The sequence below is a fragment of the Podarcis cretensis genome (genome assembly GCF_951804945.1).
Source record: "Podarcis cretensis genome assembly, chromosome: 1".
Lineage (NCBI taxonomy): Eukaryota > Metazoa > Chordata > Lepidosauria > Squamata > Lacertidae > Podarcis > Podarcis cretensis.
Window position 1 is genome coordinate 136,436,185 of NC_137170.1, and position 27,653 is coordinate 136,463,837.

General features: G+C 42.0%; 1 protein-coding gene across 2 annotated transcripts in view; it reads left to right on the top strand.

Annotated features, from left to right (window-relative positions):
- The window catches only part of PCNT (pericentrin), a 79,169-nt gene that overhangs the window by 22,795 nt on the left and 28,721 nt on the right, over nt 1–27,653 (top strand). For both annotated transcript variants that reach the window (XR_013838581.1, XM_079974923.1), the window contains exons 13-25: nt 472–1,021; nt 2,483–2,674; nt 5,658–5,800; nt 8,531–8,754; nt 10,725–10,906; nt 11,768–11,930; nt 14,691–14,903; nt 16,589–16,818; nt 16,952–17,071; nt 18,690–18,917; nt 20,829–20,996; nt 23,469–24,488; nt 25,610–26,149. Coding sequence is in view for 1 of the 2 variants with exons in the window: in XM_079974923.1 (XP_079831049.1) it covers nt 472–1,021; nt 2,483–2,674; nt 5,658–5,800; nt 8,531–8,754; nt 10,725–10,906; nt 11,768–11,930; nt 14,691–14,903; nt 16,589–16,818; nt 16,952–17,071; nt 18,690–18,917; nt 20,829–20,996; nt 23,469–24,488; nt 25,610–26,149 (3,973 nt within the window). In the remaining variant the exon portion in view is untranslated. The remainder of the gene's footprint in view (nt 1–471; nt 1,022–2,482; nt 2,675–5,657; nt 5,801–8,530; nt 8,755–10,724; nt 10,907–11,767; nt 11,931–14,690; nt 14,904–16,588; nt 16,819–16,951; nt 17,072–18,689; nt 18,918–20,828; nt 20,997–23,468; nt 24,489–25,609; nt 26,150–27,653) is intronic.

The window sequence follows — 27,653 nt, forward strand, 5'->3', positions numbered from 1 at the left end:
AAAATATAATGGACCTGCATTGGCTCCCAGTACGTTTCTGAGCACAATTCAAAGTGCTGGTGCTGACCTTTAAAGCCCTAAATGGCCTCAGCCCGGTATACCTGAAGGAGCGTCTCCACCCTCATCATCCAGCCTGGACACTGAGTCCAGCGTCGAGGGCCTCCTGGCGGTTCACTCACTGTGAGAAGTGAAGTTACAGGGAACAAGGCAGAGGGCCTTCTCAGTAGTGGCGCCCGCCCTGTGGAACCCCCTCCCATCAAATAAACAACTATCCCAACTTCTAGAAGACATCTGAAGGCAGCCCTGCTTAGGGAAGTTTTTAGTGTTTAATGCTGTATCATGTTTTTAATATTTGGTTGGGAGCCGCCCAGAGTGGCTGGGGAAACGCAGCCAGATGGGTGGGGTATAAATAATAAATTGTTGTTGTTGTGTTATTGTTGTGTTACTGTTTTTACTTCCTTGTAAATCTAGATTGGTGGAAGAGCATGAAGCTATTACTAAAAAAATCACAAGAGAACTGAGGGAAAAACACATTGAGGAGCTCAATTTCCAAAGGACAGAATTGCAGCATAAGCATAAGGAGCATATTTCGTCCCTGACATCCATTCTGCAGACAAAGCACCAAGCAGACATTGAAACTCTCAAGTCTGTATTTGAGAGACAGCAGCAGGCTCTAGAAACTCAGATAGCAGACATGCAGAATAATCATCAAGCACAAATTACGGAACTGGAGACTAAGCATTTATCAAATTTGGATTCTCTAGAGTCTACATATATATCTGAAATTCAGCTCCTGCAAGATGAGCACAGGCAAGCTCTTGAAGATTTGTGGGTAGATTTCAGAGACCAGTTGCTTCAGAAAGATAAGGAAAATCAAATGTTTTTGGCTCAAGTAGATGAAATGAAACTTCAACATGTTGAAGAGCTGCAGATTTGCCAAGACAATCTGAAAATAGAGTTGACTACAGTTCACATGGGAAAACTTAAAACAATGGCAGCAGAACTAGAAGAAGCACATAACGTGAGTGAGGCTAACCATTAATTACTCTTGGGTTTGAGTTCTGGGTTTGAGTGATTCAGGTTGAACCAGGTGGTGCAGGCTTCCAGTGTCTTTTTTCCTTGCACATATGGATTCCCCCCTACTTCTTGATTTGTAACAGCTATACAGTGGAACCTCGGGTTGCAGACATAATCCATGACGGAGGCATGTCCGCAACCTGCAGTGTTCACATTCTGAAGCGCCATATTTGCGCCAGCGCAATTTGGCACTTCTGTGCATGCACAAAGCGCAATTTAGTAACCCGTTCTGGTACTTCCGCGTTTACTGCGGTCCACAACCCGAAAACATGTAACCTGAAGCATTCGTAACATGAGGTATGACTGTATAGTAGTTTACTGTGTTTTCTAAATCTATCAAACTATGGATAGTAATCCACAGTTTCTCTCTGCACTAGAACAGAAGCATACGTTCAGATGCGTTTCTGGCTCTTGAATCTAAACTGTGGTAGGCAGCAAATATAGTTTATTCATTCTGGACACCACAGCAAAGTACATTTACTGTGGAAGGGGAGGGGGGAGTCAGCAAGTGAGGAGGGAGCATGTTGGCAAATCATGATTTGGCCAGCTATTTTATAGGCTTTGCTTTTGCTCTCTTATAGTTTCTCTTTTACCCTTTAAGTTTCTCATTTTATTTGCTTTTTATCTGTGACCAGAAACATGTATATTTTATTTGTGCACTGCACCTGCTACCTATGTTTTAGGTATAGGGGAGGGCAAGATGGGGTAACTGACATTTGTACAGCAGAAAGTTTGTAACCCTTAAAGTTAGGGAATTTGACATTCTATAGCTGTTTAGGGAAACTGTTTAAAAACCTGTATAATCTGTAAGTGAAGCAGCAAAATGAGCTACAGCAGTTACCGTATTTTTCGCTCTATAAGACGCACTTTTCCCCTCCTAAAAAGTAAGGGGAAATGTGTGTGCGTCTTATGGAGCGAATGCAGGCGGGAGGCTCTGCTCGAAGCTCCCTTTAAAGAGCCGTGTGGAGCGTGTATGCGGCTCTTTGAGGCTTTTCCCCGAGGAGGGAGAAGGGCTGCCCTTCGTCCTCAGGGAAAGGCCCCCAAGAGCCGCACACACACTCCACGTGCTCTTTAAAGGGAGCGCGGCTCTTGGGGGAGCCTTGGCCACGTGCAGCCTCTCCCGGGCAGGGGATGAAGGCACCAAGCAAGAAGCCAGGACAGCCAGTGGGATCGCTGCGCAGTGATCCCTCTTGCTGTCCTGGCTTCTGGGTTTCAGAATAATTTTTTTCTTGTTTTCCTCTTCCAAAAACTAGGTGCGTCTTATGGTCTGGTGCGTCTTATAGAGCGGAAAATACGGTATATTTTTCTGGTACAAATGTCTGCTTTTGCTTTATTGTTTTGTAAATACTATGTGTAATTTATGTGTAATTTTGGATTCCTGTTTTTAACTTTTGATTATGTATAGGAAGATTTGGCAGTAGTGCTAGGAAAACAACGACGTTTGTTGAAAGATGACTATCATAATGCCCTGGATGTGCAGCGGGAAGAAATCCTCCATATAGAGGAGCAGCATAAAAAAGCAATACAGGAACTTCAAGATATTCATATGGTGGAAGTTAATCAAGAAAAAGAGAATTGCCAACATCTTCAGAAAGAGGTAAAACAACAAGTTAGACAAACAACAAGTGAGGATCTGCTTTGATTTTTAAGAGAAGCAAAAATCTTTTAACTTTGTTTCTGTAGGTTGCCTTCTTTTGAAGCCGTCCTGTTTGAGTAACAATATCAATTGACACCTTTCTCCAGTTCTACTGCATCTGTAAATTAGATCCTACATTGAGTGCATAAATGCATTTAACATATTACCTAATTAGTTCTGATAAAACTTTGTAAGCAAGTGCAGCAAAGGTGCCAAAGGCAGTTTCCCTCCCAGGGTAGATAGCCATGGAGGGGGAACTTGTTATTTAGATCATGTTACAGAAGGAAAGACTTTATGCCTTCCTCCCTCCATCTATTTTCTTTTAACCATTAAAGGCAATTCATGCATTTGACACCTCTAATTTGACCCTTGCTGGGAAAACATATGATATAGAAATTTTCTTTTTCTGGCGTTAGTCAAATAAGCCGGTCTGTGGAACCAGCTATTGGAACTGACTCACTCCAAGGACTATACTAGCATTAATTACTAAATAAATTGCCTTTCAAAGGTTTTAGATATTTCATTCCTTAGCCAGGTGTGAAAGACATAGATATGATTACATTCTAAGGTAAACTAGTCTGCAGGTTTATAGAAAAATAATTTTTTGGACCAATTCTGAATTTGTTTTATCAATGCCCAATCTGAAGGTCTTTGAAATTTAAGTACTGATAGTATAGAGGAATTCACAAAAATACTTACTACTATAAAATTTCAGTGAGGCTTAGATGCCTAGCTGTTTTTTTGTTTTTTTCTTTGCTCTCTAGCATAACAAAACAGAGTTAGACTTCCGGGTTAGCGCGATCGGCTAATGGCGGATTCCCTCCGAGCTCCGGAGGGAATCGGCTCTACTGGAGACGGGTCCTACCGCGACGGCGACGCGGGGACCCTCAGAAACCGCAGGCGCGGAAGCCTGCGGACTTGGTGACTCGGTGGGCACCTTAAGCGCCCCCCCGACCCCCCCTGAAATTCGGACTTGAAATAACCCGTGAGTAGAACGGAATTTGGACTTTAAAACTTTTACCTTTGAATTCGGTACGACCGGGGGATGTGCTAAAGGGAAGTCCGCACCCCCCCTACCTACAAAAGATTTAAAGCAAGGATTGGAGAACTAAGGTGGAGAGATCTTTTCTTTTCGGTGTGATTTAAAAGATAATATTTCCATGAATTTGACAGAAGAAGATTTGTGCTGGAGAGTAAGAGTGGAACTTTAGAAGTTTTTGTCTAAACCCCCCCCCCTCCTGGACCCGGGAGCGTCCTGTGTGTGAGCTGGAGGAAAAGGAACAAGGAGTTTGACAGCTGTCAAAGGAGCTGTCAAACGGGCAGTTAAAGTTAAAAATCTTATTATTTAACATCTCTCTGGACTAAATTTGTTACATTTGAATCAAAGTGGTTGGGAACAAAGTAGTTATAGATAACAAAGTAACGGACTGTTGGGAAAGGACTATTAAGTAACCAGAATCCCCCTAGGGGGAACTCTGAAACATTACAATGGCTGCAGATGGAAAATTACAGGCAGAAATAGAAAGAATGTTTTTTCTCATGGGAATACTGCAAGAGCAGAGCATGGCTATGAACAAACAACTTATAACCTTGAACTCTAAAACAAGCAACTCTGCTGAATGCACAAAGGATCTGACTGGAAAAAAATCTGCAGCTGAATCAGAAGAGACATCTTTGGAACCGGAGGAGAGGGAAGAAGGAGTGGAGAAAGTACAGGCAGAGAGTACTAACCAGAAACCTATATTGCTAGAACATAAAGAAGAAGATCTCTGGATTACAAATCTGCGAAAGGTGCGAAAGAGGAAGGAGGAAGCCCCTGGAACACTTGGAACACTGGAATTTAAAAGAAATAAGAAATATGATTGGGGCTTCCTCTTTGAGCATGGGAGATCAGGGGACCTTTTGCAGCAGCTGCTATCAAGTATTTCGGATGGAAGAAAATCTGATGAGACTGTGCCAGAGCTCCTTCGAGACCTGACGACCAACAAAGAGGGTTACCAACAAAACCGGCAAAACCGGCAGAGAGAGACTGACAGACTTGAAGGCCTCAGATGTGAGGAATCCAGGCTAAAAACTGTTTTGTGGACATTTATTCGGGAATGGACAGAAACCGGGGTAGGGAGGGAGGGGAGAACAGAATTTTAACCTTTGTGTTTGGCTATTATGACCTATAATTAATATAAAAAGGGGGAAATTTGTGGAAGGGAGTTTGGGTCGACCTTAGAAAAGGATTTAATATTTATAAGATAATTGGATAAGTAAAATTTGGCCAAGTAATAAGAACTAACTTAAAAAAAAAATAACAATAATATGTAAAGGATGAGAGATAAGAACTTGCTGAGCTAATTATTTGAATTAGGATGTATGAAGGGGGGTGGGGGGAAGTCAGGAAGTGGGGTTAAGAAAGCAAGGATATGAAATTATACATGTTTTGTCTTTGTCTTTTCTTTTTTGGTGTGTGTGTGTTTATAAAATGTGAAAATCCAATAAAAAATTAAAAAAAATAAACAGAGTTAGCATGGGGCATTTGCAGAAAGTAAAGATTGTATCATTAATACAAGCATATTTTCCTGTATGTGTATGGCAGTCGTTGTTGTCAAATCTTCTTTAAACGGGAGGAAGATCAGTTACAGTATTTCACATGCAGTACTGTCCATCCTGCTGTCCACTGTCATCCTTTATTATATTCACAGTGATAACTGGAGTCTCCCAGGCTTTTGTTTATGGGTGGAGGGAATTCAGTATTCAGTCCTGAGAGTGACTCAGGACTTCATGGTCTCTGTGGGAACCATGTGTCTGCTACAGTTTTAACAATGAACTTAGCCATCAAAGTGCAATAAAAGTTACATTGTAGTATTTAGCATATTAAAAAACAAATTTTCTACCAAAACCTCTATATGCTCCTTTTGCAAAACCTTTTAGCTCACTGTTACATTTTCTACAGATGGAGGAGAAGGTCAAATTTTTAGAACTAGAAGATGCTGATGCTGAACTGAGAAACCTCCAGCAACGAGACAGAGAGAATCAGGAAGGAGAGACTCTAATGGCCTTACTGAGATCTGATATGGACATTTGTACTAATGAAAGGTTAGTTCATGATATCCAAAATATTTTTTGGTTTTTATATAAATTAGGCAAGCAGTATAAATTAAGGTTCAGAAAAGAATACCATTGAAGCAGATAATGCTAGTAATCAGTATTAGAGAATAAGAAGTGGCTTATTCTGAACAAGATTGATATTAGACAAGTGATTCTGGCATGTTGACAGCTGCTTTGTGTTTTTCCCTGATAGAATTTGAAGGGGGTTTGTTCTGGAAAAATTTGTCCATTTGTGCTGTTGTGTGATTTGTTATGTTAATTCAAGGGAAGTGTTGTGTATGTGGCTTTTTGTAGTAGTTTAAAAAATGTAGTTTTGTGACCAGTGTTAGTCAAGTCAGTGGGATTTATGAATGTGTCCTTCACACATGCTGAAGATTAACTTGTAAAAGAAGGTAGAGCGGAGGGGAGGGTTTGAGTGGGAATGTTGAACAGAGTGAGGGTCAAGTATGAGGATCAGATGGGAAATGACAAGTGTGTGATTAGGGACAGAAAAGCCCTGAGGGAAGAGGAAGGAGTGAGACAGAGACAGGGGAAAGTATATTTGATGGATGTATTTATTTTATTGTTTAGGGTGAGTTGGCCAAATCTCATTCCGCTGTTATAATGAGAAATTGGGGGCTTATACAACTTATACAGTCATAAAGGTAAAGGTACCCCTGCCCGTACGGGCCAGTCTTGACAGACTCTGGGGTTGTGCGCCCATCTCACTTAAGAGGCCAGGGGCCAGCGCTGTCCGGAGACAGTCATACCTCGGGTTAAATATGCTTCGAGTTGAGCGTGTTCGAGTTGCGCTCCTCGGCACTCCGTTACTTCCGGGTTTCGCCGCTTGCGTATGCGCAGACACTCAAAATGACATCACGTGCATGCGCATAAGCGGCAAAAAGCGATGCGCATATGCGCAGACGTGCTGTCGCTAGTTACGTTTACCTCTAGATGCGAACAGGGCTCCGGAAGGGATCCCGTTCATATCTAGAGGTACCACTGTAGTTTGAAAATGGCTCAGCTAATTGATTTGAAACTTGGCAATGTAGGAGAGTAAGGTTTGAGGATGGTTGATGCCAGAATTGAGGAGGAAAAGTTAATGCATGGTATATTTCCAGGTAGCATGGCAGTAGGGAGATGGGGGAAGGAGGGAGGTGGCTGAGATTTTCTCTCTGAATCCCTGCATACTTGCTCCTTCTCACTAAGCCATGGTTAGGCATAGTAAGACATCCCCTTTTGTTGTTCAGAGATGGGATTAGAATTTTTACTTCATTTGCAGATGGACCCTAGAACTTTTGCACTCTGGAAAACCTGGGGGAGAAATGTAATTGATGTCCCTTTAGGTTTTTCATGGCCTTCCAGTTGTCTTGCAACACATTCTATCCCAGCATATATATTTTTTTCAAAACAAAAGCTATCTTCACCCTTTGTTTTGTGTTCTGTGTTACATTTGCTATGCTTCCCATTGATGTTTTACCAAGTTAAAAAGATGTGAAGGGTTGGAAAAACCAGAGGTCCCCCCCAAAAAATCGGGGAGGGACTGAACCCTCCTGCAGTTTTCCAATCTTTTTCCAGGCTTTCCTATGTCTACCCATCCTCTTCTCAAATAATGATATCTTTCTCATCCTTGGTATTTTTTTTTAAAAAAAATTATTGCATTTATATGCCAGCCTTTTCTCCAAGGAACACAAGGTAGTGTACATGGTTCTTCCTCTCCTTATTTAACCCCCACAACAAGCCTGTGAGGTTAGACTGAATGGCAGGAACTGGCCCAAGAACACCCAGTGAACTTCATGCCCAAGTGGGGATTTGTGGCCTGGTCTCCCAGGTCCAGGTCTGATGTTAATCACTACTCTACGCTGGCTTATCAACCAGGGTGCCAAAGTCTCTATTACCATACTTTTGTTTCAGTGCAATAGGTGAAGGAGTCTTAGAGAGAGAGAGAGAGAGATTATGTGGTTGAGAGATCATTAGGAAATGAATTCAAAATAAAACTGTTGATATCATAACATATCTATGCTGTGACTGAATTTGGAATACTGGTTGTCTGACCTCAAAAAGGACACTGTAGAGCTGGAGAAGGATCAGAAAAGAGAAACCAAAATGATTAAGGGGTTGTATGTAGCACAAGAGCGCAATACCTTTTTCTATAACATTTTAATTAAGCAACTTTCATGGATAAGTGGAATGCACTGTAGATTCCTTCTATCTCCCACCCTGAATACAAATAACTCCAGCTAAAATCTTACGTTCATTTTTCATATGATGCTGAACTATACCTTAGCCCTTCCTGGAAAAGAGAGAAGTTTCTCCGCTTCTCACGGATCAGCTGGAGAAGTTAGGTGCCAACCAAATGACAAGAAATATTGGCTTGATCGTGATTGGATGGTTCTCAAACACTAAATGCACTTGGGGAATTTTGAACATTGCTTAGGTGCATTAGTGTATGAAGGAAGATAGCCAATGGAAGGCGTGTGGCAGGCTGAGAGTGAAAAGTTCATAGGGAGAATGGGTCAAGAGAATGGTAATGGCAAGAGTCCAGAGAGCAGGCAAGGTGGCAGCAAAGCTGCTAAGAAAGACATTGGATCATTGACCACATAGAAAGTGCAGGAGGCAGATTATTGGGAGGGTAGATTTTGTTCAGTGTTGAAGGAGATGTGCTAGTTATCAGACAGAGGGAAATCTATGGCACAGATTTCAGAGACAGAACAGCTCAATATATATGTTTTATTCTAGGAAAAAGCTGCAAGAGTCTTATCAGCATGCTTTGAAATTGCTTCTGAAAATGGTGAAGGCTACAAAAGATACTGAAGACCTCATCTACAAGAAGATTGGTCTTTGTCTTGATGAGAGTCTAGCATCTGGAGATTCAGGAGAGAGTCGCAGTATAATTGGAGAAATAGTACTTGCGCAAAATCGCAAAACTGTGGAGAAATGGGGCATAGAGAAAAGCAGTAGAGGTAATTGTGCGCAGAGAAAAGCTAAAACTACCATGGGTTTCAAATACATTGTCTTCAAATACATTTCCTCCAGGGCTTCTCAGAAGTATGGTGCATTCTAGCCAGTATTAAAACAAGACTCTGTAGTGTAACTTGAAAGCTAAGCATGTGTTTAAGCTAAGCATGTCTCTACTACTGAAAGTGCTTGACTTTGGATGGATCATCTATTCCTCTTTTCCATATTTGAGTATTCCGAGAGCCTGTTAAGATGTTACTTTTCTGGGTTCTACTCAGGTTGTGATGGGGATCAGGCCTTGGGCTGACTTTTACTCTTTTTTTTCTCCTTTGTTTCTCCTTCACTATGTATAGAAACTGATTGATAATCTGGAGGTTTCAATTTATTTGATTTTTTTTTTTTTTTGTAAATGTTCAAATAGGAAGAAATGAAGAAACTTTTTTTTATACTTAGCACTGCCTGATAAATACTACTACTAATAATTTAATATTTGTACCATGCCCACTTGCCATTCTGGGCGGCTTATAACAGAATATAAAAAACATAACAAAGTACAATTACATAATTCTACTACGCAGAAATTGTTGTTTAGATATAACAGTGGTTCTCAAAACTTTTTTTTTTTTTTTTTTTGGCCACCCCTCCTGGTTCCCTAAACTGATCCCCAGTGCCCCCACCCTACTCTGTAAAAAAACATTATTCAGAATAGCAATTTGCACATCCAGTTAAGATAGTAACACAAAAAATCAGAATACCAGTTTATTCAAACTACTGTTTAAGTGATTTAGTTTAATTAATTCAACAAAATTGATGAACTTGATCCTGTGAAACCAGCTTTCCAAAGTCTGATAGTCATTTAACAAGAGTCGTAGATACCACATTGTTTTTAATGCAGTGGATGGGATTGATCAAGTGATACCTGTTTCTCAATGTCAGGTTTAAAGTCTCTTAGCAGAAGTCTTAAATCACCACGTTTAGTAATCTGGAGTAGATTTCTTTGCTTGAACAGAAGTTGGATGACCACACTAAAATGGCCTTCCAGCAAATGTGATGCTGGAAATTCAACAAGGAGCTTCTTAACAACTGCTCATTGTGTAGGAGAGTGACCAGAAATTTCCTTCTGTAACCAAATCTCACTGTAAAATTTCTTAAAATTTTGTTTCAGCTCAAATTAGTTTTCTCTTCACTACCTCAGTTCCTCAGTACAGTCATACCTTGTAAGCCAAACAGAATCTGTTCCGGAAGTCCATTCAGCTTCCAAAACATTTGACTTCCAAGGCGGAGCTTTCGATTGGTTGCAGGAGCTTCCTGCAGCCAATCGGAAGCTGTGAGAGCCCTGCCAGGCATTCAGCTTCCGAAAGAACATTTGCAAACCAGAACAGTCACTTCCAGGTTTGCAGCGTTCAGGAGCCAAAACGTTTGACTGCTAGTCAACCAAGGTACGACTGTACAGTGGTACCTCAGGTTACATATGCTTCAGGTTACAGACTCCGCTAACCCAGAAATAGTACCTCGGGTTAAGAACTTTGCTTCGGGATGAGAACAGAAATTGTGCTCCGGCGGTGCGGCAGCAACAGGAGGCCCCATTAGCTAAAGTGGTGCTTCAGGTTAAGAACAGTTTCAGGTTAAGAACAGACCTCCGGAACGAATGAAGTACTTAACCCGAGGTACCACTGTATCTAAAAATGGATTTATCATCCAATCTGAAATTTAAATACACAGCAAGCAATGTGCTTCACTCTGGCCTCTAGCCTGGTCAATCATACATAAGTGATCAGTGCATTCAGAGGGGCTCACCTCCAGAGCTCACCTGCTTGACTCTTAACGCCCCCATAGGTAACACCACCTTTCCCGAGAGGGCGGTACTGCCCACTTTGGGAATCACACTGGTATAACAAGTTGTTTTGTTGTCTCTGCTTTTGTTTTTAAACCTGTGACATTTTAATTTCTTGAATTCTTGATCAAACTCTGCCAGAACACAGCTTTGATTCTTCGTTGCCTGATGAAGTATCTGAACTGAGTGAGCATTTATGTGAAAGTATTTTTGAAAATCCAAACCTGGTGTTTGAAAATGAAGAGAGGATTCATAAAATTTGTCATTGTTTGCATATTGCTGTGGAAAAGCTTCTAGAGCTGGTTGCTGAATCAACTAAACAGGTAAACTTAAATTAATGTTTACTTAATTTTGAACTGTAACCGTATATATTAATAGTGAGATGTTGAGCATTGCTGAGGATCTGTATCTTTTAATATATTCAGGAGAAAGAAAGGAATGGGCACCAGCTCCCCAATCAGTAATTGCTTTCATGTCTGGAAATGAATATTGTTACACCATGAATAGAGATAGCACTTTGCTGACCAGGATGAGTTTTTATTGCCAGTGTGCTTACAATCCTCCAAATATATTGGGAACAGGGAAGGGGGACACAGCCGTATGGAGAGATGAATGTGTGCAAGGTCACATCCGCACCATAGCACTATTGCACCACTTTAGCAGTCATGGATAATCCTGGGAGTTGTAGTTTATGGGTGCTGGGAACTGTAGCTCTGTGAGGTCAGCACTCTTAACAATAGTGGTTTGATAGTGCTTTAAACTGCATGTGGATGTAGTAAGGCCCATTGAATTCACTAGACGTCTTAATAAGTAGACATGTCAGAGATTTAAAATAGTGTGAAGGGGAAAGCCTTCAAACAACATATGGCTTTCTTCTAAATACCAGCTTTTGGTCCCAGCCATATGATCAGGTGAAGTACACCCCCCCCCCCCCAAAAAAAATGTGCTATACTTCACTGTTCAGAATAGTGATTGAAAAGTTATGTCAGAGGATTTTGGTAGCCTAAGGTTAGGTAAGGATAGGATAAGGATAAGGATAACGTAGCTTCTTAACACAAACAATGATTTGTTTTATGGTTACTTAGTTAGCAAAGCCTATAATAAATAATCATATAAGAAGTCTAAAATAGTAGAAATACAGCTTAGCCTTTTATTTAGTGTCTTAAACATTTAATTTTTTGAAGCTGGAGGAAACTCATAAAACTAATATTCACTATGAAGAGGAATTAAAGCGTAGGAACTGGGAAGCATCTCAGGTGGTTCACGAACGCCAAAAGCTTATGGAATGTCTTAATGAAGAAAGTGAGGCAAAGAATAATCTGGTACTGGAACTTCACAAAGCAAGAGGTATGGAAATAAAAAACCAAAATTTCTTGTGTGGTACTAAAACTTTGCAGGGATCTAAAGCAGTTCTAAATGGTGGTTTGCATAGGTAATTTTCTCCTGCGCCTGAGCAACCTGTTCAGCATATGAGCATGACCACAATTACATGGTGAAACAAAAGTCTACATATAGACACAGTGACACTCTAGTTATCATGGCACCCTTTTTCCAGTTGCCATATCGTATTTTTTGCACCATAGGGCGCACCCAGTTTTTAGGGGGGGAAATCAAGGAAAAAAATATTCCCCCCCCCGGCCCCAAAGAGCAGCGTACAGGCTGCACACAACCTCTCCCTGCCTGAGGGGTTGCGCGCAGCTATGGAAGAAGGCAAGGCAGCGAGCGGGATGGATCCCGCTCGCTGTTTTGGCTTCCCCTTTAGCCCCGTGCAGCCTCTCCCTCCCGGGAGAGGCTGCGTGGGGCTAAAGAATCCATAGCCCCGTGCAGCCTCTCCTTGCCGGAGGGGTTGAGCGCAGCTATGGAAGAAGCCTGCATTCGCTCCATAGGACGCGCACACATTTCTCCTCAATTTTTGGAGGGGAAAAACTGTGTCCAATAGAGCGAAAAATACGGTAATTGTTTCCGTTGAGGTTGTATATGTGTATAGTTCGGTTTCTGCTACTGTCTTTCTGTCTACCATCTTATCTGAAAGACTGTCACATAGATATAGAACAAAAAACGCACACAGACTGCAATCCTATGCATACTTGACTGGGATTACCTCTCATTTAATATACTGGTACTTGTTTTCTAGAAAACATGTAATAGATGGTATTTACCCAAATATAAGCCACACTTTTTTTCCAATTCCAACTGTGAAAGTTAAAATGCAGCTTATGTTCACAACCTTACGAATCAGCGGCGGGATGGAGAGCAGCGGGCGTTGAGGCTTGTTGAGCTGCCTCTTCGACAGAGAGGAGTGGAGAGCTATGCATTTGCACGTACGGGCCGCTCCCCTCTTGCGTTCGCTTTGGACGGCGGGCAGCTCACAGCGCCGCCCCTCCTGGCCCTGCATGCCATTACAAGGACATCCCATCGGGCATGGATTGCAAGCTGGAGGCACAGCACATAGTCAGCATCTTGCTGCGCAAGATGTACAGTGTGTGGGGCCAGCGCAGCATCGTCAAGCTGCACAGGAACCTCCTGGTGTTGCTCGTCTTGCGCAGTGCCTGGCAGGCCTACCTGAGCGAGTGATCTCATGGTCAGTGGTATCAAAGGCCACTGAGAGATCCAGCAGAACTAGGAAACAGCTTCCGCTTTTATCCCTAGCCTGCCAGAGATCATCAACCCACGCAACGAGTGCAATTTCAGTCCCACGATGAAGCCTGAATCCCAATTGGAAGGGATCCAAATGGTCCGCATTCTCCAGGCGTGCCTGCAGTTGTTGAGCAACCACCTGCTCAGTCACCTTGCCCAAGAATGGAAGATTTGAGACTGGGCGATAGTTGGCCATACTGGCTGGTCTAAAGATGTTTTTTTAAGAAGAGGTTTAATAACTGCCTCTTTCAGCAGGTCAGGAAAGGCTCCCTCACAGAGGGAAGGACAAAGATGAGTGGTTAGAGGGAGAAGACTGGGAGGAGGAGGTGCTGGAAGCTGAAGAGGCAACAGGGCTCAGTGAGTTGAGAGAATTGGTGGCAGAGAAAAGTCCAGAATCGGAGGTGGAAACTGAAGCAGGAGAGTGGGAGGAGGGAGGCCAAGAGGCAAAGATGAGTCAGGCTGGTGAAGGGTCACACATGTCTCCCTCTGCTGCTGCAACAAGCTTCCCTCCCCCACCTCCCAGAACCAGAAGAGGCATGAAAAGGGTGGAGGAGAGGTTGGCCTCATGTAGGCACAGGATTTGATTGCTTGGAAAAAGTGCTGGAGAGGAGGGAATTTGGACAGCAATGGGGAGGCAGGGACTTTTGGTCTTGGCAACTGATTCATGGGGTAAGACTTATGGGGATGAGCGACTGTTCTTATTAGGCCTGACACTCAGTGAAGTTTGTGGAGATCATGGTTTTGCTAATAAAGAGTTAGCTCCAACTCTGAATGGTGTGATTTACTGCCAGCTAGCTATGTCACTTTACTTGGAAATTATTTTTATTGGAGTATCTGTAAATCTATAAGTCATGACAACTTAAATAGCATATATTTTGCTTACATTATTTAGAGTTTGGGGGAGTGGGGACAAAGCCAATAAAAAATTATTACATACTAATTTGGCATACCTGAAGAGCTATTTACATAAATTTGGCCAGGTTCACATGTCACATATAACCATAGCTTAAAACAAACCGTTTTAATGTGAATTAGCAGCATGTTGGTTGATGCTGTTCAAAAGTTCCATGACGCTCCTCCCACACTCCTTCTACTGCCACTACACAAACAACAGGAGCCAGAGTGTGGCTTATTGTGTCCAAAGGTGATTCTTCATTTCTCCCAAACAAACCCTGAGCAGTAGCCAAGCTCTGTTCTTATACAGAGTTAGCTTAATATTGTATAAGCAAAATATATCGGGAAAGTTAATCAGCTGTGTTTGGGGAAATTAGGGTTTATTTTCTCTGTTCTTTAACATCTTATTCTTTGCATAGTAAGTTTTCAATGAAAATAGATGTGTAACTGTTAATCTATTTGGGTATATTTATATATTCTTTGCAATGTTGGTATAGTTATACATAGGTACTCCTACCTTGCATAAATGTCATCAGTGCCTGATCATTATGCTTTCGTACAATGTTTGGATTTCAGGCCTCATTGAAGGCTATTTAACAGAAAGACATGCCTTGGAAGAAGCCTTGAAACTGAAAGAGGAGTCTGAATGCCATCTTGTTGCAGAACTGGAGAACCTGAAAGCAAAGCTCCAAGAGTTAACTCAGGAACATGCAAGATCTCTTGAGGAGCAGAAGCTGCTAATAAGTCAAAAGAAAGCGTTGGCTGCCAATGTAGGGGAGAGAGAAGATGGTAAGGAATAGACTGATATATTAAAATATTAAACACACACAAATCCTGAATTGCTAAAATGTTTGAAAATTTCGCTAGGTGGAAAATTTCCACTGACTTAAAACATTTTAAAAGGGATTGCAGTTTTTAAGTATGTAAAGCAAAAGTTGGTATTATTTATTTAAGAAATTTATACCCTGTTTTCACCTTCTGCCTCAAAGCAGCTTACAGCCAAAAGCACAGAACAAAATGCAATAGGTACCAGATTTCTGTTGGGTTAAAACACAGCACAAGACAAGGAGAGGTCATCTATATGATAAGCAGAAAACTAAGATCCAGAGACCTTGGTAAATAAGTATGGTTTTCTCCTGGTGCCAGGTGTGCTTCCTTGGTGAAAGCATTCCCTAAACGGAGAGCCACCACTGAGAAGGTGCAGTTTTGTGTTGCCACCCTTTGCATGTCCTTTGGAGGGCCTCAGGTGAAGAATACAGAGTGGAGTGAGGCAGTTCTTGGTATTGTGGTCCTGAGCTGCAAACGGGTTTATGAGTTAAAACCCACACTTTGAATAGGGCTCAGAAACTAATTGTTAGCCAGTGCAGCCATGCCAGAATCAGTTTTATGTGATGCTCAGTTATGCTACTGAATTATACACCAGCTGCAGTTTCTGAACAGTCTTCAAAGTCAGCCCCCCATATAACACATTGCAGTAATCTGATTCAGTGGTTTCCAGAGCATAGACAACCAAAGTTAAGGGTATAGCTAGGTCACCAAATGAAGCTGATGGAAAACAGGTCGCACCACTAAGGCCAATTGAACCTTGATGGATCCAGAACATACCCCCAGTTTGCACACCTTCAGAGGGAGTGTAATTGTATCTGGAACAGGCCATGTCCCACCCTTCCAATATAGGGAACCACCCACCCATAGTGTTTTATTCTTATCTAGTTTTAAGCTTCAGTTTATTAGTTCTCATCCAGTCCATTAGTGAGGCCAGACACTGGTTTTGTACATCCACTGCCATACCTGCAGATGCAAGGGAGAAAAAGAGCCATGAGTCATAAGCATATTACTGACAATGCATACCAAAACTACAGATGACCACTCAGCAGTTTCATGTAGGTGTTAAACAGCATGGGGCAGAAAACCAAAGCACAGAAGGCCCATCGGGCCAAGCAAAACTCCATAAGCACCACCCTCTGGCACCGGTCACCCAAGTAGGACTGGAATCAGCACAAAGCATTGCCCCCATTTTCAATTCAGATAGCCTCTCAGAAGAATACCATGGTTAATGCTATTTAAAGCTTCTGAGAGACCAAGGAGAATCAACAGAGACACCCTTCTCTTCTGACAAAGGTCGTCTTACAGGCCAAGAGTACTTCTGCACTTTTGTTCTAGCTTGCCATGGGCAGGGCTGTTGTTGTTTAGTCGTGTCCGACTCTTTGTGACCCCATGGACCAGAGCACGCCAGGCACTCCTGTCTTCCACTGCCTCCCGCAGTTTGGGGTCAAACTCATGGGCAGGACTGAGGAGAGAGCTAAAGCAAGGAGAGTTCCAACGAATAAGATCAGTCGTATTTGTATGACTTGAATGATGCATTCTGATGCCAGCCAAGAAGTTCCAATATGATAAATGATCAGTGTTCCTTTTTAATTTTAAAATAATGTGTGATATTCATATCTTTGGTAATGTTATTTTTTATGTATTAGTTTTACTCAAGGAAATCGAACATCTAGCAAAAGCAAAGTTAGAACTGCAATGTCAAGTAGAAAAGGACTGTTCCACCTTGAATTCTCAAATGAAAATCTTGGAGATGGAACTTGAAGAACAACTAAACAAAAATCAGAAGATAACAGCCCTGTCGTTAGAGGTTACAGACCTGAGGCAACAGATTCAAGCCCTTGAAAGACAGCTTAAAAACCAGCGAGATTTCATGGATGTAAGAAACCAATGCATTCTTTGCAATCTGTGGACAAAATAGCACTAAATCTTTCAGTTAAAATTCTCAGTAGCCTTAAAACAGTTCTTGTAAATTCTAAGATCTGGAAACACAACTCTTATTTTCTTGACAGAAACAAGCTGTAGAACGGGAACATGAACGTGATGAATTTCAGGAAGAAATTCATAAACTTGAAATGCAGTTAAAAGTGACAAGAAAATCCCAAACTTCTGAGCAGTCCAGAGTGTATGAGGTAGGTAAAACATGCATTCTTCAAGTATGGGTCATCTGAACTAGGGCAACTTTGAAAAAGCTGATTATTTTTCAGCATTCCATTGACCAGACCAACCCAGAAAAAGTATTACCATCTTAAGACCCCGCCAAGCTGGCAGCCAGCTTGTGTCAATGTACTGTGTCAATGTATTCTAGACAACGTCCTGTGTACATCCCATAATAAATCTTCAAGCCGCTTTCCCTGCAGCCATGTCAACACTGCTTAATGCATCCACACCACAGTCATGCATGGACTGAGCCAATCCAGACATAGCAGGAAAGAGCCTCCATGGCGTCACCACACTATATTCCACACACATCCCACTAGACACAAGACCATAATATCTTGGACGTCAGCTGCCCACTGCGGCACAGGGACCAAGAGCCCAGCAACAGAGAGCTTTCTGGAATCCTAGCATGATGGATTTTGAATCCCCATAAGCTACGAATGGCACACAGATTGCTAATGAACACTTTGCTAACTTCACCATTTAAAGGGAAGGAATGATGGTGCTATAGCAAATTATCACCATGGCTCTCCTGGAAGGAGATCTTCACAGTAAACACAAAGGTCGTGGTGTGGCCAAGAATTCAAGGCCACTGAAGTGTGCAACCGGGTCCATCTGAGGGGGGTGGGCAACAAGGGAAACTAACTTACATGGTTAGTCCATACATTTTTTGCTCATCATACTGTTTTTCAGTATTGGCAAGGAGTTACTGGGGCAATTCTTAGTTTATTATTATTTATTAAATTTCTGTACTACCCTTCATCTGAGGATCACAGGGGAGTTTACAATATTAAATCACAAAAATGCATACCATAGTAACAAACCAAAATAAGGACACACACCCGGTTTAAAAAGCCACAGGTTGTTTAATTAGCCAAAGGCCTGGAAGAAGAGGAATGTTTTTGCCTGGCATCTAAATATATGTAATGAAGGCAGCATGCGTGCCTCTCTGGGGAGAGCATTCTACAAGTATGCAGCCATTGCAGAAAAGGCCCGTTCTCATGTTGCTTCCCTCTGGACTTCTCATAGAAGGGGCACTTAAAGACAGGCTTCAGATGAGGATCACAGGGTCCAACTCGCTTCATATGAGGAGAGGTGGTTCTTGCGGTATTGCGGCCTGAGCCATTTAAGGCTTTATAGTTCAAAACCAGCACTTTGAATTGGGCTCAGAAAATGATTGGGAGTCAGGGCAGGATCAGTGTGATACGCTCAAACCATCCTGCTCCATTGAGCAACCTGGCTGCTGAATTCTGCACCACCTGAAGTTTCCGAACCATCTTCAGAGGCAGCATCGTGTATAACGCATTGCGTTATATCTAGAGGTTACCAGAACATAGGCAACAGAAGTTAGGCTATCCCTGTCCAGATAGGAGCTTTGAAGCAAATTATAATGATTTACATAAATGTGTTAGGGGTGTATTAACTATTACCAGAACATAGGCAACAGAAGTTAGGCTATCCCTGTCCAGATAGGAGCTTTGAAGCAAATTATAATGATTTACATAAATGTGTTAGGGGTGTATTAACTATTAGATTAACTCGCTTATTTTTCAAGCGGCATGAAATCTTTTTGTTTGTCCATTCTTATAGGTAGAGACTCTCCAAAATGAAATAAAAGAGAAAACAGAGGATTATAATATGCTTTTCTTAGATAAAGAGCAGATACAGAAAAACTTTGCTGTTCAAAAAGAAGAAATAGAAAAGCTGGAATCACGAGTCAGAGAACTGGAGTTTATGAACAGGGAAGAAGCAAAGAATGTCAATAAACTCACGCAAGAGCTGCAAAAAATGGGAAAAAAGGAAGAGGAACTAAAACAAGTAAAATTATTTAAATTACTCTCTTTAACATTAAGAAGAATTTAGGCATTGCATAGTAGTGATAGCTGGCATTTTTGTGTTGTGAGTTTCTAATGATGTGGGATTTTGTAGTCGTAAAACACTAGGGTATTCTGCACCAAGAAGTATGTTTTCTCTAAAGAAAGATTTGGCTATACTGGGATGTACCTTCCATGTCCTCTCTGTGTCTTTTTTCTGCCTCTGGGCTGAGCAGTCTCAGGTCTCTGATCTGCTTGGTCGGTTTAATCCTGTTCAAGTGAAGTTTGAAGGCCAGGTTGAAGATGAAATAAATACAGCCACCAATCTCGGCTCTTGCCCTTGGCTCTTAGGTGCCCATAAGAAACCTGTCTTAGCCTCTTGCCAGAATGCTAAGAAGATGGAGGAGGGTGAGTAGTGTCTTGGGCTCAGCACCATGGCTATAGCTGAGGCCTGAGGGATGGTTCAGCCTGCAGTGCAAGTTCTAAAACTTTCACTGCTCATTCACAGGTTGTGTGACTGAACCCTTTCCTGATTTTCCCACAGTGATTTACCGTCTTGTGTATGGCCTCCCTCCTTTAGCCCAGTGGCCATTTGTGAAATCTAGCTGCTGGAAGAGATGTGCTAAGGTGGTAGGAATTGTCACCATGGACCTCTGGGAGTCAACTTTTCAGATGGCACTGCATGCTAAGGCTGTGGCAACTGTGGTTGCTCCACTCATGGCCCTCTCTGTCCTACCTTAAATCTCATTCTCAACTTTCTTTGCTGTCTGTGGAGATTGTGAAAATCTCCTGTCTATCTTCATTTGTTCCCGCTGCTGGGTTTGCTGCCGCCTCTGCTGGCCTCTTCACTGATTCAGCCTGGGGCTGAATTTTCAGGCTGTCCCTGCATACAGGCTATCTTCTTCTACCAGTGTCTGATCTAGAGAGGTATGGCAGTCTGGATTGATCCTGGCTAACTCCCAACAATGTGATTTTTACCTGTGTTGTGATTGATTGACAAGTTAAAAAAAAATTCCCTCTAGAAGCTGATGATTCATTTTCTTAACCATTGTTAATTCTATTTTACAGGATTATTTAATCTTCTGAAGGCTTACTGTTCTGTTTGCCACCTCTTCTATTTCTGATCTTTTTCTCCTTTCATGGGACCTATTTCTCCCAAAAGGGGCATGTTGTATCTAAAGGTCATACAGGTAGAAGGGAGCCTGTGTGACAATATTTCCCTATTACTATAGCCCCCTGAACGGCCTGTCTGAAGGCTGTATACCTCCATCTGTGCAGAATTGAGCTGGTGGTCCACTGCAATAGGGACGCTTTTAATGTTTGATGTTCTATTATGCTTTTATATTTGTTGGAAGCCACCCAGAGTGGCTGGGGTAACCCAGTCAGATGGGCAGTGCTAAAAGCAACTTACATTTTGGTCAGCCAAAAGTTTCCAGCCCTGGCCTTGCTTTGCTCTCTGCCACAGTGACTTTTCAAAGCCACGGCTGTGCCTGTACAGTGGTGCCTAGCCCCTAATATCGGCTTGTTGCTAAATAGCAGGGGTGCACTGAAGTCCTGCTTTACTGGTTTTAGGGACACTGTCTCTCTGTCCTTCATAGTCCTAGAGGCGGAGGCGGCAGCTTTGCTCTGGCTTCTGGAAGAAATGGCTTGCACGGGAAGAGGTCCTGATACTTGACTTCCTTTGATTTAACATCAAATAAACCATGGATGAATTGGAACATTAGTAACGTTTTTTGTTTCAGGGCCAGTGATATAAATGGAGATTGCAGAACAGCAAAGACAGCCTGTGGTAAATTCAAATGATAAAAAACTAATCTCGCCATTGATTTATAATAGGCTTTGGCACACGTTAGCAATCAAAATAGTCTAAAGGTACTATTATTTACTTATATGATTTTTGTGTTTATATTTACAGGATAAAGAAGCATTACAGCAGCAACAGTATGATAATTTAATTCAGATTTCTACACTGCAATCCAAATTGGATGAAATCAGGCACAGAGTACCTAGGGAAGACAGCTTGGATCATACACTAATGGAACAATTGGAAACACAAGAGGAACTTTTATCAAAAAATAGAAATGTAAGTTGAAATGAGAATAATAAAAGGGCCAGTTGATTTTTAAAACTCCTGATCCTCATATTGACTGTTTCTGGGTTGAAACTATAATAGAAGTTCAAAAACCTATTTTAAGAATGTAGGTTATAAATGAATAGTTACCTCTACTGATTTCTCTCTCTCCCCCCCCCCCACCTTTAACCTTTGTGGTATTTGAAATCTTACAGTGTTTTTGAATGAAAGCTGCAGAATAGCTGTCAGGCTCGGGAAATTCTATCCCTCCCCTGGCGGCAGCTCGAAGCAGGAAAAAACAAAGAGAGTTCTTAGTAATGAGTTTATTCAAACATCATGGTGAGAGACAAATAAATCCAGTTAGTCTCCCATAATGGCATTGTTCCAACTGAGCTCCTCCCTTCCTAGCAACAGCACTTCCCCTTATGGTGGCTGCTAAGGGCTAATTGTCTCTGCAAGGGCTAATTGCTCTTGCACCCTCAATGAACGAAGAGTTTTAGGAGAAGGGGGGTCAAATACTCTCCAGTGATAACGTGTCAGTTGGCTCCCCTGGCTCTGGCTCTCACCTCTCTTCTCCCAACACCTCCCAACTTTTCTGTTCATCTCTCTCTGTGCTGTGACCTTTGTCAAACCACTACTGTAATTCCTCTGCTCTAGGAACGTCAGGAGAAGGGGGGGGGGTGATCTCCACCATTCCTCCTCCCTTTCAGTCCAGTCCCTGACAATAGCACTTGCTAGCTGCATTGAATTCCCAGTTCAATGCTGTGAGTTTCATACAATTACTGCAGGTGCTGGAAAATGGTTGTATAGTTGCAACAGGCTCCTTGGGCCATTTTGTGTTGAATATAAATTCCTCTCAAATTCTTGGCATTTTTATGCTCTCCAGTAATACATAATGGCTATTCATCTGATCCTCACCCAACCCCACATTATTTATATCTGTGTAGTTTATTCTCCCATTATTTTCCATGTTACTGGAAAGTATGTGGGGCTCTAATGAATTCCTATACAGTGGTGCCTCACAAGACGAAAAGAATCCGTTCCGCGATTCTCTTCGTCTAGCGGTTTTTTCGTCTTGCGAAGCAAGCCCATTGACGGCTTAGCGGATTAGCGCTCTTAGCGGCTTTTAGCGGCTTTTAGTGGCTTATCAGCTTAGCGGATAAGCAGATAAGCGGCTTAGAAAAGGGGGGGGGAGGAAAAGAAAGTCGGGAAAACTCGCAAGACATTTCGTCTTGCGAAGCAAGCCCATAGGGAAATTCGTTTTGCGAAGCACCTCCAAAATGGAAAACCCTTTCGTCTAGCGGGTTTTTCGTCTTGCGAGGCATTCGTCTTGCGGGGCACCACTGTACTGAACCAATCTTTTTATACTCAAGATATCAACAGACTTACGAAGACCCTGCTCAGGGTATCCTGTGCTCTAGCCTTATTGGCAGATGATGCATTATATGTTGTTCAGTTCTCTTCTAGATCCCTGGTAGCCAGTTCCTTTGTTCGCCACTCTCTTTAGTTTCACCACTGAGAGACAGATGTGCTTTCTTGTTCCAATTTGGTCATGGAGCCATGTGTTGGGGGCAAACTATTAGGTGATGAAGCTGTGAAGGATGTCCTATCCTAGTATAATCTAAGCCAAAAATAAGAATGCCTATTAAAAAGCAAAACAGAGTTCCTTTCATCCTTCGCAGTCCTTTTGGGTTCCTAGGCCTGGTGGTAGGGAGAGAGAGTTTTGGTCCAACGTCCCTCCTGAAATTGGTCATGAGGTGGAGGACAAGGGCAACAGCAGTCTGCTTCTAGATTTGCTTCTTTCCTTCTGCTGCCACCCTGCCATGGGATGGTCTTTCATGCACTTCACCTTGAGTTATCTGAGGTTCCCCCTCACATATGTTTCCTGTCTCCCATTTTCAAGAATCCAGTAAAGAAGGCTGGTGTGAAGCAAGCAACCCAACAGTTCCAGGACATTGAAGCAGTGGAGCTAGTTCTACTCAGGGATCTCTGTTCTGACATTTATTCTTCTTTACTGTGTCCAAGAAAGATGGCTATCTCTGGGCGGTATTGGATCTCAAGCATATCAACTTGTTCATTTGTTACCAATCAAACTCATTTAGTTCTTAAGATCAGCCATCATAATAATATCATGTGATTACATATAACCATTTTAAGTGTCTTTCCTTATTAAGACTTTGGTTAATTTCCCTATTCATTAAATGTCTCCCAATAGCCTCTTTCATCTGTCTATATAATGCAAGATTAATGATAATTGCTGTACCTTTCCCATTCTCTTTTCATGCATACAGTGGCCACCATAGAGTCTAACAGTTTATTCTTTTCAGCGTTCTGGAGTGGGCATTTACTATGTGCAGTACTAGTTATGTACTGTAAAAAAAATAGACAGGCCCAGGCCTATTCAGTTTAGCTAGGCCGTAGGCTCAAAAGGAAATGGAATCATCAATGATAAAGTTTTATGAAATTATTATATTTCCATCGCAGGTACTTGAAATTGAAGACTTGAAGTCTGTTATAGAGCATCTTCATGATGACAAGGAACAATTGCTAAAGGATAAAACAGAAGAAATAGAGCAGCTGCACAAAGTAATTGAGAAGCTTCAAAATGAATTGACTCTTCATGAAATTCGTGATAGCCCAGACAGTCTTAATAATGTTGCTCTAGTAGAGCAGGAGGAGAATCTTCATAATAAATTGAAGAAAGGATCACCACATCATCTGGAGAGCAGAGATGAGGGTGACAGCTGTTTGTTACTTAATTCCAGCCAGAAACAGATTCTGGAACAACTAGAAAGTCTTTTGGCAGACAGAGAAACCTGGCAACAGCTGCTTGAAGAAAAAGAATGTCAGTTTCAAGCAAAGATAAAAAACCTAGAACAAAATGTTCAAGAGTCCTCTAGGCAGCACTTCACTGAGCTAGCCGTTTTACAGCTACAGTATAAAGAATTACAGGAAGAACATAAGCTCCTGAACATGTGCTTAACTCAAAAAGAAAGTGACATGACTGTGACTGCTTCTTGCATTCAGGAACTTAAAGATAAGCTGCGAGACAGCGAAATAAAGCTTACAGAGACAGAAAAACAGTTCCAAGCAGTGTCAGAGCAGAAGATAGAGCTGGTAGTTGAAGTAGAGAACATACGAGGAAAGGTGGTGCTGCTTGAAAATGAACGACATGTCTTGGCACAAACACTGCATGACAAAGAGGCCACTTATCAGAGGGAGATTAGTGAACTTCAAACTGCTGCTGCAGAACTCAAATCTCAGGTTGAGAAAATGACAGAAGAACTGGAAACAGTGAGATCTGAGAAAGATTTTTTTCACTCACAGTTGAAATCCTACAGGGAAAAGGGTCAAGATAATGATAATAAGAAACTTAAACTTGGTGAGCTGGTGCCAGAACCCGTTCCCTACGTCTCTTCTGAAGAAATTGAGGAAGGGGGAGAAGAGAGAGAACCAAATAACAAGCCCTCAGGATCAGTGGAATTTTCTTACAGAGATGAAATGGTATGTGCCAACCATAATATTATAAATACCCAAATAATGGTTGAAATTAATAATCAGGATATTAAAATGAGTCTGGTTAAGAGATGTCCAAATGTGTCACCGTCAATAAATTCTTGGTTTCCTCCAGATAAGCAATTTTAAGTTGTCCTGTTTTGTCCTCCTAAAGAGCAGGGCTGACACGTCTCGAGCAGGACCTCCTGGTCTCTTAGCTGACCACACAAGCCAGGGTACATTGGAGTCCATGCTGCAGCAGGCTGTTCCCATCTTCCTAACTAGGTCTTTGGTGAGCAGTAATAATTCAGGCTGAGCCCACCATCCAAGAGGGAGAAATAGTGGAAATCAGATGGGAGAACCTTCAGCAGACCTGGGGAAATTAGAAAGATACCATTGGAGATACTCTTCTTGCCTGTGTGTGCAAAAGCTAGGATAGCAAGGTACTGATTAACAGGGGCATAACATGTGCCGCTGCCACCTGGCGTTGCACGGGCTGGAGGCAGGGGGAGTTCACCCCACCGGTCCAGCCCTTGCCGCCAACACTGCTGTTTCAGGGTGCACTCATGCTGCCCAGAAATGTAAGCAGTTAACATTCAGAGCCTGTTTTCAATAAGTGAGCAGGGAGGAAGGCAGCAACACAAGAATGGGCCTTTTCTGCAGTGGCTCTTCTCCCAGGGCTTTGAATAATTAAACAATCTATGGCCTTTTTAACAGGGGGGCGTGCTATTGTTTTTGTTTGTTATTATGGTATATATTTTTGAGGTTTTATATTGGAAACCACCCTGTGATAGTTGGATGAAGGGCAAATAATTTAATATATAATAATATTAGTCTGGACTAAAGCTAATGCAGAAGGAACAGCTGAGCAAAGCTGCAAAGAGGCTCACTTTGGAGTGCTATTGCCAGTACCTAAGGGTTCACTAATGGAATGTGTGTTGGGAGGTATGCAACTCTCCTGCAAACATTTTAAACCCACTGAGAGCATGCCTCCCAGTAGATGAAAAGGATGGACTTTTATTAGCAGCAAAAATGTTTGTGAGAAACACCCTCCCTCTGTTTTGTCTCAGCCTTAAGGTTCAGTGGTTTCATGTTATTGCAGGTTACTAAATGTTTCTGTTTCTTTGTAGGAAAAATATATTACTGTGACTACTCTGAAGTCTTCCAGTAAAAATCTTAATATTCAGGATACACATCTTCAAGGAATGGTTCTGGTTCAAGGAGCAGAAATAACAAATACTGTTAAAGAACATCAAGATCCACAACCAGTTTTTCAACAATTGTTGCAACTTAATCATGTTTTTCAAAGCACACAATTCAGTCAAAAGATATCAGAAAACTTTGAAAGCAGAGTCATAGATAAGACTTCATGGGACTCACCTGAGATGATGCGAAAAGAGAATAACAGCATGGAACTCCAAATAAGTCTTCCTTTAACACCCTTTTCAGAAGTTGATGGTATGCACAGCAGAGGCTCTGCAAGCCTGTGCTCAGATTCCTCAGTCCTACAGGGAGACATTGCAGGGTTGGTGGAGTGTCCAGTTTCCTATTCTAATGGCAGTGAAGAAACAGCAGCATATCTCCTTCAGTCTCAACATTCCAGTCTCCACATTGCAGCCTCAGCAATCCCAGAAGCAACTGACTACAATGGTGTGCAAGAAAATATTTCAGTAAGTGATTATTCTGTAAACACATTATTTTATTGCTGAGTCATGTGCCCTCAGCCGTTCCCATGGAAACAAAAGGAGTAAAGAATAATAGGTACCGTGTCATAGTAGCCAGATTTGATCATTTCATCATGAACTCCAGGCAGTAAAGTAAAGGTAATTATGGTCAACGTTGCAGTGCCCTTTAATAATCAATTGTATGTAAGTGACTAGCTTTTTGAAAAGTAAATGTGGTTGCTTTGAAGTGAGCAATGGATTGGACTTATTCTTAGAGAGATCTAACCCACTGTGAGAAATATTTTAGTATCGTATTTTAACATAAGACCACTTTTTCCAGTCATTAATGTAATGGTGGCAGTTCAGAGGTCTCATCTAGATCCTCCAAGATCCTACCAAATCCTGGTGACCAAAGAGAAAAACTGAAGTAGACACAATGCAGGGGTAGGCAGAGTGCAGTGCCCTGAGGAGGACACAAATCAACTCCCTCCAGTCATCAGATTGAGCGTTTGAGCAGAGAAGGGGTGATAACTTCTTCTTGGCAATCATTTGTAGCTGAGTAAGATTGTCTTCCATGAACATGGTCTTAACAGTGAGTCCGTAAGTGACTGTGGAAGCCAATTCTGGATCCCCACATCCTTCCACAATGGGGACATAGGTTTCTGGGTGGGAGTTGATCATAGTGAGGGGTTTGCCAAACGTGCCTTCCTCTTAGCGTGTTTCTCCCTTTCTTCCTGAGTTCAAGTATCTTCAAAGTCCATGACATCTTGGTAAGGCTGTTCTCCAATTGGAGCGCTCGCAGACCAGTGTTTCCCAATTGTTGGTGTTTATACTACATTTTTTTAGATTTGCCTTGAGAGAGTCTTTAAACCTCCTTTGTTGGCCACCAGCATTACGCTTTCCATTTTTAAGTTTGGAATAGAGTAGTTGCTTTGGAAGACAATAATCTGGCATCCACACAACATGACCAGTCTAACGAAGTTGATTTTGAAGAATCATTGCTTCGACACTGGTGATATTTGCTTCTTCCAGTAGACTGGCATTAGTTCGCCTGTCTTCCCAAGTGATATGTAAAAAAATTCAGAGACACGGTTAATAGAATCTTTCAAGGAGTTGGAGATGGCATTTATAAGTGGTTCAAGTTTAACAAGCATACAGTAAGGTATAGCTTTGTAAACAAGCATTTTGGTTTCCCTGTGAATGTCCCAGTCCTCAAACACTCTGCACTTCAATCAGGAGAAAGCTGCACTCGCAGAGCTCAGACAATGCTGGATTTCAGCATCAGTATTGGCCCTTGTGGAAATATAACTTCACAGGTAGGAGAAGTAATTGACACTTTCCAACATTACACTATTGAGTTGGATTTGTGGCGCTGCAGAGGGGTTGTTTTGTGCTTGTTGGTGCAGCACTTTGGTTTTTTGGATATTGAGCAATAGGCCAAACTTTTCATAAGCCTCTGCGAAGATATTTAGGATGGTTCGGAGGTCATCCTCTGAGTGTGCACACACTA